The sequence below is a fragment of the Loxodonta africana genome, chromosome 23 (genome assembly GCF_030014295.1).
Source record: "Loxodonta africana isolate mLoxAfr1 chromosome 23, mLoxAfr1.hap2, whole genome shotgun sequence".
NCBI classification, from domain to species: Eukaryota; Metazoa; Chordata; class Mammalia; order Proboscidea; family Elephantidae; genus Loxodonta; species Loxodonta africana.
Window position 1 is genome coordinate 77233659 of NC_087364.1, and position 13898 is coordinate 77247556.

The 13898-nt window shown below is 37.1% G+C and overlaps 1 protein-coding gene across 2 annotated transcripts in view; it reads left to right on the top strand.

The window, feature by feature from the left end:
- SMC4 (structural maintenance of chromosomes 4) overlaps positions 1-13743 on the top strand; it is a 36217-nt gene extending 22474 nt beyond the window's left edge. For both annotated transcript variants that reach the window (XM_064275660.1, XM_064275661.1), the window contains 12 exons: positions 442-603; positions 2868-3093; positions 3179-3258; positions 3868-4020; positions 5673-5799; positions 6852-7041; positions 9297-9441; positions 10242-10415; positions 10828-11010; positions 11175-11407; positions 11861-12044; positions 12505-13743. In XM_064275660.1, coding sequence (XP_064131730.1) covers positions 442-603; positions 2868-3093; positions 3179-3258; positions 3868-4020; positions 5673-5799; positions 6852-7041; positions 9297-9441; positions 10242-10415; positions 10828-11010; positions 11175-11407; positions 11861-12044; positions 12505-12657 — 2010 coding nt within the window. In that variant the 3' untranslated portion in view covers positions 12658-13743. The remainder of the gene's footprint in view (positions 1-441; positions 604-2867; positions 3094-3178; positions 3259-3867; positions 4021-5672; positions 5800-6851; positions 7042-9296; positions 9442-10241; positions 10416-10827; positions 11011-11174; positions 11408-11860; positions 12045-12504) is intronic.
- Positions 13744-13898: the final 155 nt, after the last annotated feature.

The window sequence follows — 13898 nt, forward strand, 5'->3', positions numbered from 1 at the left end:
GCAAATGTTTTTCCTCAGGACTTGTGTAATCTTAGGTAGCTTTCAATAAGTCACAGTTTTCTTACTGTCTAGGTTTTGCCTTCTGGTCCTTTTAGGTTCTAAATCTTGGCAGTACAAGTTTTCATTTTTTCACAAAATGAAAAGAGTTCGTTTTGTGCTCTCATTAAGAATTTAAACTCTTTGCATATCCATAAACTTTTTCCAAAGGTAGATTAAAAGCCATTGGTAATGATTGCTTCTGCAGGAAGGGAAGTCTGGAGAGAAAGAGACTTGAATTTTTCATTGTATGTCCTTTTTGTATTTTTTAAAAACCATGTGTATAATTTCTCAAAAAATAACTTGAAAAATCCATGTGAATAGTACTGGAACAATCCAGTACTTTTTGCCTCATTCCTTGCTAATTGCATTTTCATTTTTTTTTTTCCTTCTCTGAACTGTTAGGGGGACTTAGGAGCCATTGATGAAAAATATGATGTTGCTATTTCATCCTGTTGTCATGCGTTAGACTACATTGTTGTCGATACTATTGATACAGCCCAGGAATGCGTGAACTTCCTTAAGAGACAAAATATTGGAGTTGCTACTTTTATAGGTTTAGATAAGGTGAGTATTCACTATAAGCTGCCTGCAATTTAACTTTTAAATGGCAATGTTTCCTCTTGAATCCTAGCTATTTCTTGAGTTATTGGTTGAACACCTGATAGATTTTGAAAATTATCTCAGAGGTTACGTAGTTGTAAAAAAAAAAAAAAAAATCATGCAGTGCTTTCTCTAAAGGAATCTATATTCCAGTGTTACTGATATTTTGCAGTTCTGACTTCCATCATCAATAACTTTTTTAGAACAGCTTTATTGAGATGTAATTCACTCACCATAAAATTTACCATTGTAAAGTGTACAATTTAGTGCCTTTTAGTATATTCACAAGGTGGTTTACACTGTCTAATTCCAGAATATCTCCACCACCAAAGAAACCACATAGCCAAGAGCAGTCATTCCCCACACCACTCATCCAGCCCCAGGCAACAACCACTCATCCATCTGCTTTCTGTCTATTCATTTGCCTCTTGTGGACAATCCATGTAAATGGAGCCCTAAGGTGACCTTCTGTGTGTGGCTTCTTTCACTTAGTGTGTTTTCAGAGGTCATCCATCATGTATTCATCCCTCTTTACGGGTGGATAATACTCTGTCGTATGCATACACCACGTTCAGTTGTTGGACATTTGGGTTTTTTCCAGGCTTTGGCTGATTCGGCAATAATGTTGTTCTGAACATGCATGTAGAAGTTCTTGTGTGAACATATGTATTATTTCCCCTGGGTATATACCTAAAAAAGAGTTGGAATTGTAGGTCATATGGTGATTCTGTGTTCAACTTTTTGAGGAACTGCCAAACTTTTTCACAGTGGCTGTACCATTTTACATTCCCACCAGCAGTGTATGAGGGTTCAGATTGCCCTACATTCTAACCAACACTTGTTATTTTCCATTTTCGTTGTGTTTTGTTTTATACTGGCCATCCTAATGGATGTGAAGAAGTATCTCATTGTGGTTTTGATTTGCGTTTCCTAATGACTAATGATGTCAAGCATCTTTTTTGTGTGCTTATTAGCCATTTATTTCTCTTCTTTACAGAAAAGTTATGCAAAAGTCCTTTGCCTCTTTGTTCATTGAGTTAATAGTCTTTATTGTTGAATATGTTCTGGATACAAGTCCCTTTTCAGATATATGGTTTGCACATATGGTCTTATTGTGTTGTCTTTTCGTTTTCTTGGTGGTGCCCTTAGAAACACACGTTAATTTTGACGAAGTCCAATTTATCTTATTTGTGCTTGCGGTGTAATATCTAAGAAACCACTACCTAATACAAAGTCATGAAGATTTATGCTCCTAAGAGTTTTATAGTTTTGGCTCTTACATTTAGGTATGTGATCAATTTTGAGCTAATTTTTGTATGTGGTGTAATGTAGCACGGTCCAACTTCATTCTTTTGCATGTGGTATTCAGTTGTCACAGCACTATTTGTTCATAAGACTATTTCCCCATTGAATTGTCTGGTATGACGCCCTTAATGGAAACCAGCTCATTGTAAATGTATGGGTTTATTCCTGGACCCTGATTATATTCCATTGATCTATACGTGTGACTTTATGACGGTGCCATCCCAGCTTGTTTTCGGTAGCTTTGTAATAAACTTTGAAGTTAGGAGAGGTGAATCCTCTTAATTTTATTCTTATCTTTCAGTATTGTTTTGGCTATTCTGGGTCCCCAAATTTCTATGTAAATTTTAAGATCAGCTTGTTAATTTCTGCAAAAAAGGCAACTGGGATTTCAGTAGGGATTGTATTGAATCTGTAGATCAGTTTGGGGAATAGTGCCAATTTAAAATTATTAAGTTGTCCAACCATGAATATGGGACGTCTTCGTTTAGGTCTTTAATTTCTTGCAACAATATTCTGTAGCTTTCAATGTACAACTCTTATGCTTCTGTTGTTAAGTTTATTCCTAAGTATGTTCTTTTTGATGCTCTTGTAAATGGAATTGTCTTAATTTCATTTTTATATTAATTGTAGAGAAATACAGTTGGTTTTTGTATAGTAACCTTAGGCCCTGCAACCTTACTGAACTTGTTTATTAGTTTTAGTAGATTTTTGCGGATTCTTTATGATTTTCTGTATACAGGATCTTGTCATCTGCAAACAGCAACAGTTTTACAGTAACTTTAAAAATAAAAATACAGTAACAAAATAATATTCAATTATGTAGACTCTGAGAACCTTCTGTGCTTGTCTTACCTTTTATACATGTTTATTACTTATGTAAATACCTAGAAGAAATGGTATGTTTTTTATACTTTTTTTTTTAGATGGCAGTATGGGAAAAAAAAATGACCAAAATTCAAACTCCTGAAAATACTCCTCGATTATTTGATTTAGTAAACGTGAAAGATGAGAAAATTCGCCAAGCTTTTTACTTTGCTTTACGAGATACCTTAGTAGCTAACAGCTTGGATCAAGCCACCAGAGTGGCATATCAGAAGGACAGAAGATGGAGAGTGGTGACTCTGCAGGGACAGATCATAGAGCAGTCAGGTAATGGCGGCGGGTCTCCTGGCTGAGTGCGTTCAGTGCTGTGACGGACGATAACTCAGGCTCACGTCTCTCCCTGCTTCTCCAGGTACGATGACTGGCGGTGGAAGCAAAGTAATGAAAGGAAGGATGGGCTCGTCAGTTATGGTTGAAATCTCTGAAGAAGAGGTCAGCACATAGAAAGCTGCAGGCAAACTTTTATTTATTTATTTTTTTTAAGAAGAACATCTTTATTGAGCTCTTGACACAAAATTCACCCGTTTTAAGTATAGTGCAACTTAAATTTTAAATTAACAGATTGAAATATAAACTACTGATGTATATATAAGCTGTGGGTTTTTTAATGTAAAAAATACTTAAAATTTTAAAAACATGTAAATTACTATATGTGCATTATATTTTTTTCAATTATTACATTTCATACAGATTTTTCGTAATTACTTAACCATTCAGTTACTGTTTGGCATTTGTCTGTTGGTTTCTCACCTAATCCTTGGTGCGTTGCATAATGCATTTTTATTTCACAGTATTCCTTTAAGATGTGAATATAGCAAAGACTTCTGATGACATGTTTCCAAATTTTATTTCTAAAGATTTTATTCCTGTACTTATATTCCCACCAGGAGTGTATGAGCATGTCAGAATGTTCAGGAAAAATGGCTACGTTCCATTTTTATCCTTATGTATACTTTGCATTTTCTTCATTCATGAATTGACTTTACTCTTAATCTGAAATGACTCTTAGAAAACTTATTTCACTGGTACTTTTCTTTGTAGGTAAATAAAATGGAATCACAGTTGCAAAGAGACTCTCAAAAAGCAGTGCAAATCCAGGAACGGAAAGTACAACTTGAAGAAGCAGTAGTTAAATTACGGCACAGTGAGCGAGAAATGAGGAATACACTAGAAAAGTTTACTGCAAGCATCCAGGTATCTTTTCATCAACATTAGCTGAACCTGTTGGAATGCACCAACAATTTTGCTATTAAATTTTTTTAATACTAGGGAGGCAGAGGGTGGGTCTGTAAGTGGAAGCTGTGTCTCTTGATGATTGTATTTCCCAGAGTACTAATGGTAATGCCGTCCCAGTGTTGGCCCAGCCGTAGCTAACCCTGTTTGCTGTCTGTGCTCCATACAGACATGTCTTCCCTTAGCAGCTAACCTCACCTAACCGGTTGCAGTTGAGTCCATGCCAACTCGTGACAACCCATGCGTACGCAGTAGAACTGCACTCCCTAGGGTTTTCAAGGTTTGACCTTTCGGAAGTAGGTCACCAGGCCTTTGATCCAAGGTAGTCGAGTGAGTACTTACCGTGTGTACTATCCAGGGACTTTGTTAGCAGCTATATGACCCCTTGTTTTCATTCTCTTTTCAAACTGGAATTTTTTCTTGATTATGAAAAAACATTGCACGCCCACTGTTTTTAAAAAAAAAAATCCCCCCCCCCCCGCCCGCCGAAAGTACCCAAAGATATTCACATTTCCATTCTGATTGTTCGATCCATTAATCCAGCTTCCTGGCCCTGCCCCATCCCCCACCTCATCCATGGTTTAGGGTAAATGTTGACCATTTGGTCTTATAGGGGGGTTTTTGTTTTTTTTTTTAAAGGAACACAGTACTCACGGGTGAGATTGTTTATGAACCAGTCTGTTGTTCAGCTGAAAGGTAGCTTCAATTCAAAGGTTAAAGCTATCTCAGGGCAGTAGTTGCTACCAGTCCAGTAAGTCTGGCCTCTGTTTTTATAAGAATTAGAGTTTTGTTCTCTAATTTTCTCCCACTCTATCCGAGACCATCTGTCATGTCCCTGCTTGGAGCAGTCGGTAATGGTAGGTGCACACCGTCTAGTTCTAGTCTCGGTAGACAAGGCTCTAGTCCGTGTGGCTGTAGTGCTGTGGGTGAGCCTCTCTGGCCTGTGGTTTCCTTCTTACCTCTTCTGCTCCAGGAGAGTAGAGACCAAAAGTTGGGTCTTAGATGGCCGCTCACAAGCTTTTAAGACCCCAGATACTACTTAGCAATCTAGGATGTAGAACATAAACTTCATAGACTGTGTTGTGTTATATATATTAAAAATACAAAGTACATGGGGCTTTTTAATGAGATCATACTATACTTCTCTTCACTTAATGAGAATTTCTAAGCCCACGAAAATTTAGTTTTCAGTTACTGCAGAGCACTATTTGACAGATGTTTTTCTATATTATCATGTACATGGCTGTTAAACTATCTCTGTGGGTGTACCGTAACACACTCTAATTGAATTATTTCCTCAGGATAGATTTCTAAAATTACAGTTGTCACACATTGTGTGTGCAGTATTTAAGGCATGTGTTGCATAATGCAAAGTTGTCCTCCCAAAAGATGGTTCTAATTCATGTACTAGCAGCACGTGCTGGTGATTGTTCTTCTGAGTCTTTAAATACTAGGTACTCTTCACTATGTTTTAAGTTTGCTTCTCTAATGAGTTAAAAAATGGTATTTGAGCTTGTGTTTGTAGTGAGCTTGCCTGTCCTTTCATGTAATAATTGGCCACTTTCCTTCTTTCTATCAGTGGTTCATGTTTTATCTTTAAAACCTTTCTGTAGCACTTATCCGAGCAAGAAGAATATTTGAATGTGCAGGTTAAGGAGCTTGAAGCTAATGTACTGGCTACAGCCCCCGACCAAAAAAAGCAGAAATTGCTGGAAGAAAATGTCAGTGCTTTCAAAACAGGTATGTTTAAAGATAAAGACTTTCTTTGAGATTGTCAAAAACAAGTTTTAAACTTTGAAATGTTTAAGATGGCAGGTTGTAAAATAGTAATACCAGCAAAATATACTGTGTGTGAATGACTACAGTGGCTGTTTGGCATTTTTTATTATTTCATTCTCACAATAGAGCTATAAAGTATTGTTTAAGATCCTAACTTGATAGACAAGGAAACAGGCACAGAGTGGATTATGTATTTGCCTAAGGACACACAGCACGGTACATGATGGTACCGAAATTCAGGGCCGGCACGCTTCATTTCCTGTTTTATATCAATTGGCCCTAACCTTCACAAGAACCCTTCAGTGTAGTAGGTACTTCAAAGATTAACAAAATGGAGGATTAGCAGAAACTTATGTGCACATGAAGACAAATGATACCTGTTGGAAAACTTTGAAAATACATATTTTTCCTTCCAGAACTTGTTTCTTTGCACGCACATATACACAGTAGCCTAGAGAATTCATAGGCTAATAGAGTTTTATTTTATAGCTGATCGTGTACTTGAGTAGCCTGCTTTCTTTGTGCATTGGCTTCAGTCAAACATAGATGGGCATCTTACTGTAGGGGGAGGAAGGAATGGATCGTGGCCACATACCCTTCCAGGCATATAACATCTTAGTGACCCCAGCCAAACATAGCCCTCATTACACCCTCAAGAAGGAACCCTGTTCCATTTTGGTTCATGAACCAAAAAAGCCAATACTGATAGTCTATCCCAAAGAACTAATTAGAGTAGAAAACCCATTGTCATCGAGTCAGTTCTGACTCATGGTGACCCTATAGGACAGAGTAGAACTACCCCATAGGGTTTGCAAGGACTTGCTGGTGGATTTGAACTACTGACCTCTTGGTTAGCAGCCTGAGCTCTAAAGAGACTTTTTCCCCAAATGGCTAGAATTTCTTGTTTTTACATGCACCAGGTTGTCGTGTTACCTAAAGAAATTTACATCTAACAAGGGATGCTTGTTTTTAGCATAGAAACATGAATTAAGTTCTTTATTTTTTAATTTCAGAATACAACAATGTGGCTGAGAAAGCTGGTAAAGTAGAAGCTGAGGTTAAAAGATTGCACAATATCATTGTAGAAATCAATAACCATAAACTCAAGTCCCAGCAAGACAAACTTGATCAAATAAATAAGCAATTAGATGAATGTGCCTCTGCTGTTACTAAAGCCCAAGTAGCAATCAAGACTGCAGACAGGTAGAGTATGCATGATACCCCAACTTTCCCCTTCCTCACCTCCACATGGCAATAAAAAACAAACAGACCCATTGCCATCTGACTCACAGCGACCCTACAGGACAGAGTAGAACTGCCCCATAGGGTTTCCAAGGAGCATCTGGTAGATCTGAACTGCTGACCTTTTGATTAGCAGCCAAGCTTTTAACCACTATATCACCAGGGCTCCCCACGTTAGAATAGGGATTAATAGTTAAATGTACTGTGTCATTAAATATTCACCTTGCTGCTACTTATTAAGCCCATCTGACAGATTATTCCCTAATAGTAATTAATATATAACCCAGTGAACCCAGTGCTGTCGAGTCGATTCTGACTCATAGCGACCCTATAGGACAGAGTAGAACTGCCCATTAGAGTTTCCGAGGGGCGCCTGGCGGATTTGAACTGCCAGCCTTTCGGTTAGCAGCCGTAGCACTTAACCATCACGCCACCAGGGTTTCCATTTAATATATATATATATATATACACATATATATATATATATAGAAAAAACATTTATCACATGACCGATTTTTTTTTTTCAACTTGTAAACGGGCATGAGTTGAAAAGTAGCAGTTAACGTCATTAGGTGCTGTCAAGTCAGCTCCAACTCATAGCAACCCTCTTCGTACGACAGAATGAAGCACTGCCCAGTCCTGTGCTGTCTTCACGGTCATTGCATTTGAGCCCATTTTTGCTGCCACTCGTTCCATCTCGTTGAGGATCTTCCTCTTTCACACTGAACCTCTACTTTACCAAGTGTAATGTCCTTCTCCAGGGACTGGTCCCTCCTGAAAACATGTCCAAAGTAATGTGAGACAAAGTCTCATCATCCTCGCTTCTAAGCAGCATTCTGGCTGTACTTCCTCCAAGACAGATTTGCTTGTTTTTCTAGTAGTCCATGTATATTCAGTATTCTCTGCCAACACGTAATTTAGAGGCATCAGTTCTTCTCCAGTCTTCCTTATGCCTTGTCCAGCTTTCGCATGCATATGAGGCGATTGAGAATACCATGGCTTGAGTCAGGTACACCTTAGTCCTTAAAGTGACATCTTTGCTCTTTAACACTTCAAAGAGGTCTCTGGCAGCAGATTTGCCCAATGTAATACATTGTTTCTTTTTTTTTTTACTGCTGGTTCCATGGGCGTTGATTGTGGATCCAAGTAAAATGGAATCCTTGACGTCAAAATTTTGTCTGTTTATCATGTTGTTGCTTATTGGTCCAAACCAAACCCATTGCCATTGAGTCGATTCAGACTCCTAGAGACCCTATAGCACAGAGAACTGCCCCATAGGGTTTCCAAGAAGCACCTGGTGGATTCAAACTGCCGACCTTTTGGTTAGCAGCTGAACTCTTAACCACTGCGCTGCCAGGGTTTCTGTTTATTGGTCCAATTGTTAGGATTTTTTTTCTTTATGTTAAACAGTCATATAACTCCCCCATTGTGTAAAAGCTGTAAGAGTGGGACTGCTTAGCAAAGCGTATTGTCTTCATTAACTTAAATTTTTAATTGGGCTAGAACATTCCTTTGGCCCATCTGAACCCCCAGAAAATTTTTTTAGTCTTTCTTAGATCTTCTGAAATTTTTTAGAATATTTAAGTGCTCTTAAAATAAAGCTAATTTTATATAGAATGTTGAGATTTAAACAGCTGTTACAGCAGTTTCATTTCCTTTTAAAAACACAACAAATTTTTTTTGGTTGTTATTCCAGTGGTATTTGTTCGAAGATGAGCTAATAAGCCATTTTTTTGTTTATGTCAGGAACAGACTGTGTGTAAACTAAGCTACAGAAGTTAGTTATTACTTTATTAAGGAAACTGTAATGTGCATATCCCTCCCCCCCTTTTTAGAAGCACTTGGTACCCTGGATTGAACTATGAGTTATTTATTTGGAAGTTACAACTTCATGGGTGTAGAGAATTAAGAATTTCAAATCTGACAAGAGACTATGGTAATTCACTGGACAAGAATCTAAGATGATAATTGAAACTTAATATAAGACAGGAAATTTAATATATACTGAGTTGAATAAAATAACTCATGCCACAGATGTTTATATAAACCAAAAAAAAAAAAACAGATTCAAGAATGATTTAGTAAATTATAAGCAAAGAAATCTGTGACAGACAAAAAGTCATGTTAAATATCATGAGAAATTCTTTGGTAGATTTTCAGAAACAATAACAAATCACTCATTACTACATTTTTACTGTATCATTTTGCTTGTGTAGAAATCTTAAAAAGGTGCAAGACTCTGTCTTTCGCACAGAGAAAGAAATAAAAGATACTCAAAAAGAAATAGATGACTTCACAGCGGAGCTAAAAAGTCTGGAGGACAAAGCAACAGAGGTTGTGAAGAACACAAATGCTGCAGAGGTGAGACTTGCCCTGTGTTGGGAGAGGGGAGGGGACAGTATTTGAAATAGTTGAAAGAGTTGGGTTTCAGGGCCTCACATACACTAAACATTCAGTAGGTTAAAAAGTTTTTATAACTATATTAACTGATTTGTACAATAAAATATTGTGTATTAGAAAATACAAACGAATCATTCGTGAATCCTACCACTCAGAAATAATTAAAATTTTTATGTCGAGTGTGACAATGTTTAATACTGGTAGATTTGGGTAAGGAATATATATGAGTACTGTGTATTATAGGAAACCCTGGTGGTGGTGTGGTTAAGAGCTACGGCTGCTAAGCACAAGGTCAGCTGTTCAAATCCACCAGGTGCTCCTTGGAAACCCTGTGGGGCAGTTCTCTGTCCTATCAGGTCACTATGAGTTGGAATCCACTTGACAGCAACAGGTGTGTTTGTTAAAACCTTTCCGTAAATTAAAAAGGGTTTTGTTGTTTTTAATTCAAAACGGAAGGGGCATGGGGATCCTGCTTTATCTTTGTGACTGAAAATACTTGTTTCTACCTGGGAGGATTTCCTGGGTGATAAGTTAGCATGCTAACCTGCTAGTCAGAAGGTGGGAGGGTCACGCCTACCCGGAAGTGGCATGGAAGAAAGGCCTGGCAGTCTCCTTCAGAAGAAATCTGCCACGGAAAACCCTGTGGAGCACAGTTCTGCTCTGACACACACGGGGTCACTGTGAAGTCAGCATCAACTCAACATCAACAGGTTTTCTATTTGGAAAGGTTGTGCTTGGAGCAGTTCTACTTGATTTTTCAGGAGTCCTTACCAGAGATCCAAAAAGAACATCGTAATCTACTTCAAGAACTGAAAGTCATTCAAGAGAATGAGCATGCTCTTCAAAAAGACGCACTTAGTATTAAGCTGAAACTCGAACAGATAGATGGCCACATTGCTGAGCATAACTCCAAAATAAAGTACTGGCAAAAAGAGGTGAGACGGTTACCATTTAAATTTCACTTATTTAAAATATATCCTTTATAGGGAAAGGGCTGTTTCTGTTTTTAAGGTATGTTGTGATTCTTAATTCTATGATATAATCACTTCTCAGGTTTATAGGAGATAAAATAACCTATAATAAAATATACATAAAAACCTGGGTAATGGTTAAAACTAGTCCACTGCAGTTTTACCCTACAGATAATCTGAAGTTTTAACAAAAGGTTATGTGAACACTGGAAAGTTACAGCATTTTTCTTAAAATCCTTTAAAAAATTGATACACAAATTAAGTTAAAACTCATTAGCATATATTTTACTAGGTGTGTAATTTGTCATATATTCCATTTTTAAACAATCGCCTGTAATGTATCTTCTCTAAATATTCATTTAAAATAAACTTTCAGATTTCAAAAATATCACTCCATCGTATAGAAGATAGCCCTGTTGAAGAGGTCTCAGTTCTGCGTCCCGAGGATCTTGAGACAATCAAGAATCCAGATTCTATAACAAATCAAATTGCGCTGTTGGAGGCCCAGTGTCATGAAATAAAGCCAAATCTGGGTGCCATTGCAGAATATAAAAAGAAGGTATGGATGAGCCATTATGCTTAATAGTTAGAAATCCCCTTTAGTCCTTAGCCTACATTGTGAATCTTAGATTTTATGTAACTAGCAATGTTAATTCTCACCGATCAGGTCATTTCATTTTTATCAGAATAGATGGTTTTCTTACGAGAATGTTCTTTTCATAGGAAGAATTATACTTGCAACGGGTAGCAGAATTGGACAAAATTACTTACGAAAGAGATCGTTTTAGAGAGGCATATGAAGATCTTCGGAAACAAAGGCTTAATGAGTTTATGGCTGGCTTTTATGTAATAACAAATAAATTAAAAGAAAATTACCAAATGCTGACCTTGGGAGGCGATGCCGAACTGGAACTTGTGGACAGCTTGGATCCCTTCTCGGAAGGAATCATGTTCAGGTTTGTCATTATAAAACACACTTAATCCTGATGTTACTTACCTTCTACATGTTCTCTAAACTCTTAGTTTTTCTTGGGTTGGTTTGACAAGGTTAGATCTAAAACTTGTTTTACTTAACTTAAAGACTAATTTGTTCATATTCTGACATTTTTACAGCACAAATTAAGGACAAACAGCAAAACATGCAAGCTTTACAAGATACTCATCTAGTTTGTGTTTTTTTTTCCCCCTTTAAGCCATTTCAATTTAACATCAAAATTTAAAAATTGAAAAGTGAAAAACTGCTTTGGGAAAAGGGGAAAGAATGAACAGTGAGCTGTTTGTTAGGTGTTTCTATGTAATATTCTGAAAAGCAAATTAGAGACTTCCCAAGGAAGAAGATGGTAGAAGCCAGTTGAAAATCATAAAGTCTTAACATGTCACTTGACTAATAGAGGATTTTCTGATTTCAGCGTTCGACCACCTAAGAAAAGTTGGAAGAAGATCTTCAACCTTTCTGGAGGAGAGAAAACTCTTAGTTCATTGGCTTTAGTATTTGCTCTTCACCACTACAAACCCACTCCCCTGTACTTCATGGACGAGATCGATGCAGCCCTTGATTTTAAAAATGTGTCAATTGTTGCATTTTATATATACGTAAGTAATCATTTAGGGGTTTTCACTCAAAAATTTTACACTCAATTCTTTGACTTATTCCTTACTTTTGCGTTTTTTCCCTATTCTCCAACTTCACGTCCTCTGGTACGAAAGTAGACAAAGTCCTGTCATTGAACCAAGTATTTCCATCTTGGAAAGGTAAAATATAAACTGATAATGCAAATTAGCACCCAACTTGGCAACTGGAATCCCAGCTCTGCTGTCTGGATCCAGTTTTCACTGGAAGACTTCTAGGCCATCATGCTTCTAAAATTTCCACATTTCTCCCAAAACCAAATCCTGTTACATGAATTATCCCTGCCATCATCCCTATTCATGTTAAGTCATCAGTGTTGAATTTATTGCCCAAAAGTAGTGGTAGGGAAATGAAAGTTGAGGTGTTTATTATAGTTTGTTTACCTGTTATAACATTTCTAACTTTTCCTTTCTTTCTCTTTAGGAACAAACAAAAAATGCCCAGTTCATAATAATTTCTCTTCGAAATAATATGTTTGAGATTTCAGATAGACTTATTGGAATTTACAAGACGTACAATATAACAAAAAGTGTTGCAGTAAACCCAAAAGAAATCGCATCTAAAGGACTTTGCTGAACTTGATTATACTGAAGATTCTCCCCATCTGCATAGTTCGTGTATTTTTTTTGTAAATGATTAATTTTATAAAATACATATTCCTAAACTGGATCACAAAATTTAATTTTGTGTTGTTATGACATGTTTTAAGTCTAATAAAATATTCTCTATACATGTTTCTAGGAAGTTGTAGGAATCTGGCCATTTTGTAAGCCTCAGATGGTGAGAAAATAAGATGCCTGGAGGGTTAGGTGACTTCCCCACAGTCCCAAGTTGCTTCCAGCAGAGCTGAAAGTTTGTTGACGCACAGTCAAGTTCTAAACTAGATTGAGAAGTCAAAGAGCTCAGCGTGCCCTCACAAACCTTCAGACTACACTGGAAAAGCTGCCAACGAAATGGGTCAATTAAGGCATTTGTGATGGTTAAGGCTGTGTCAGCTTGGCTGAGCCACGATTCTCAGGGGGTTTGACAGATCCATGATGATGCAGTCATCCTCCATGATGGGATCTGATGTGGTCAGTCGGTCAGTCAGTCAGTCTTAACGGCAGTTTCCTTCCTCCCTCTGTATAGACATGTTTGACTGGTTTTGCTCCTCTAGAGAACCCAGCCAGACAGCATTGTACTTAAAAATTTGGACTGTATTTATTACCCAAAAAGAATGGAAACATCCTTTTTAAATCTATGCTTTTTAAGAATTTTCACGCTTCACTTTTTTGAAACAACCTTAACAAGAGAAACCAACAATTATCTGAATGTGACTAGGATATCTTATGTCTGAAAGGCAAAATGCCCCACTAGAGTTGGTTTATAAAAAGACAAATACATAAGGGTTAACTTAGGAATGCCACTTATTTTGCCTATCAGTTGTCGGGATTTTTTTTACACCATAATAGCTCAAGAGTATTATAGAATGCTACTGGAAAGGAAGTCGCAGCCATTTGGTTTTCAGAAGGTTATTTTGGTGTTGAATTAAAAGTCTTTGCCCTAGCTAGTCAGTTTCTAGATACCTAAGAGTTAATTGCCCCGTTCAATGCATCACTGATTAGGTATTAAAAATCCAACAACAGACAGTTTGTATCATAGTACACCCACTAAAATATAAACGAGAAAGTTTACAAGGATTTAGTAATGCATGTATACTTCCTTTGTAACGTGAAAAATTATAATAAAATACTTTTTTCACTGAGTAGAGATGGAATTTAATTTTTATTACATCTTGATAACCAATGGAGTAGTAGCTCCGTACTAAGTTTTAAAGT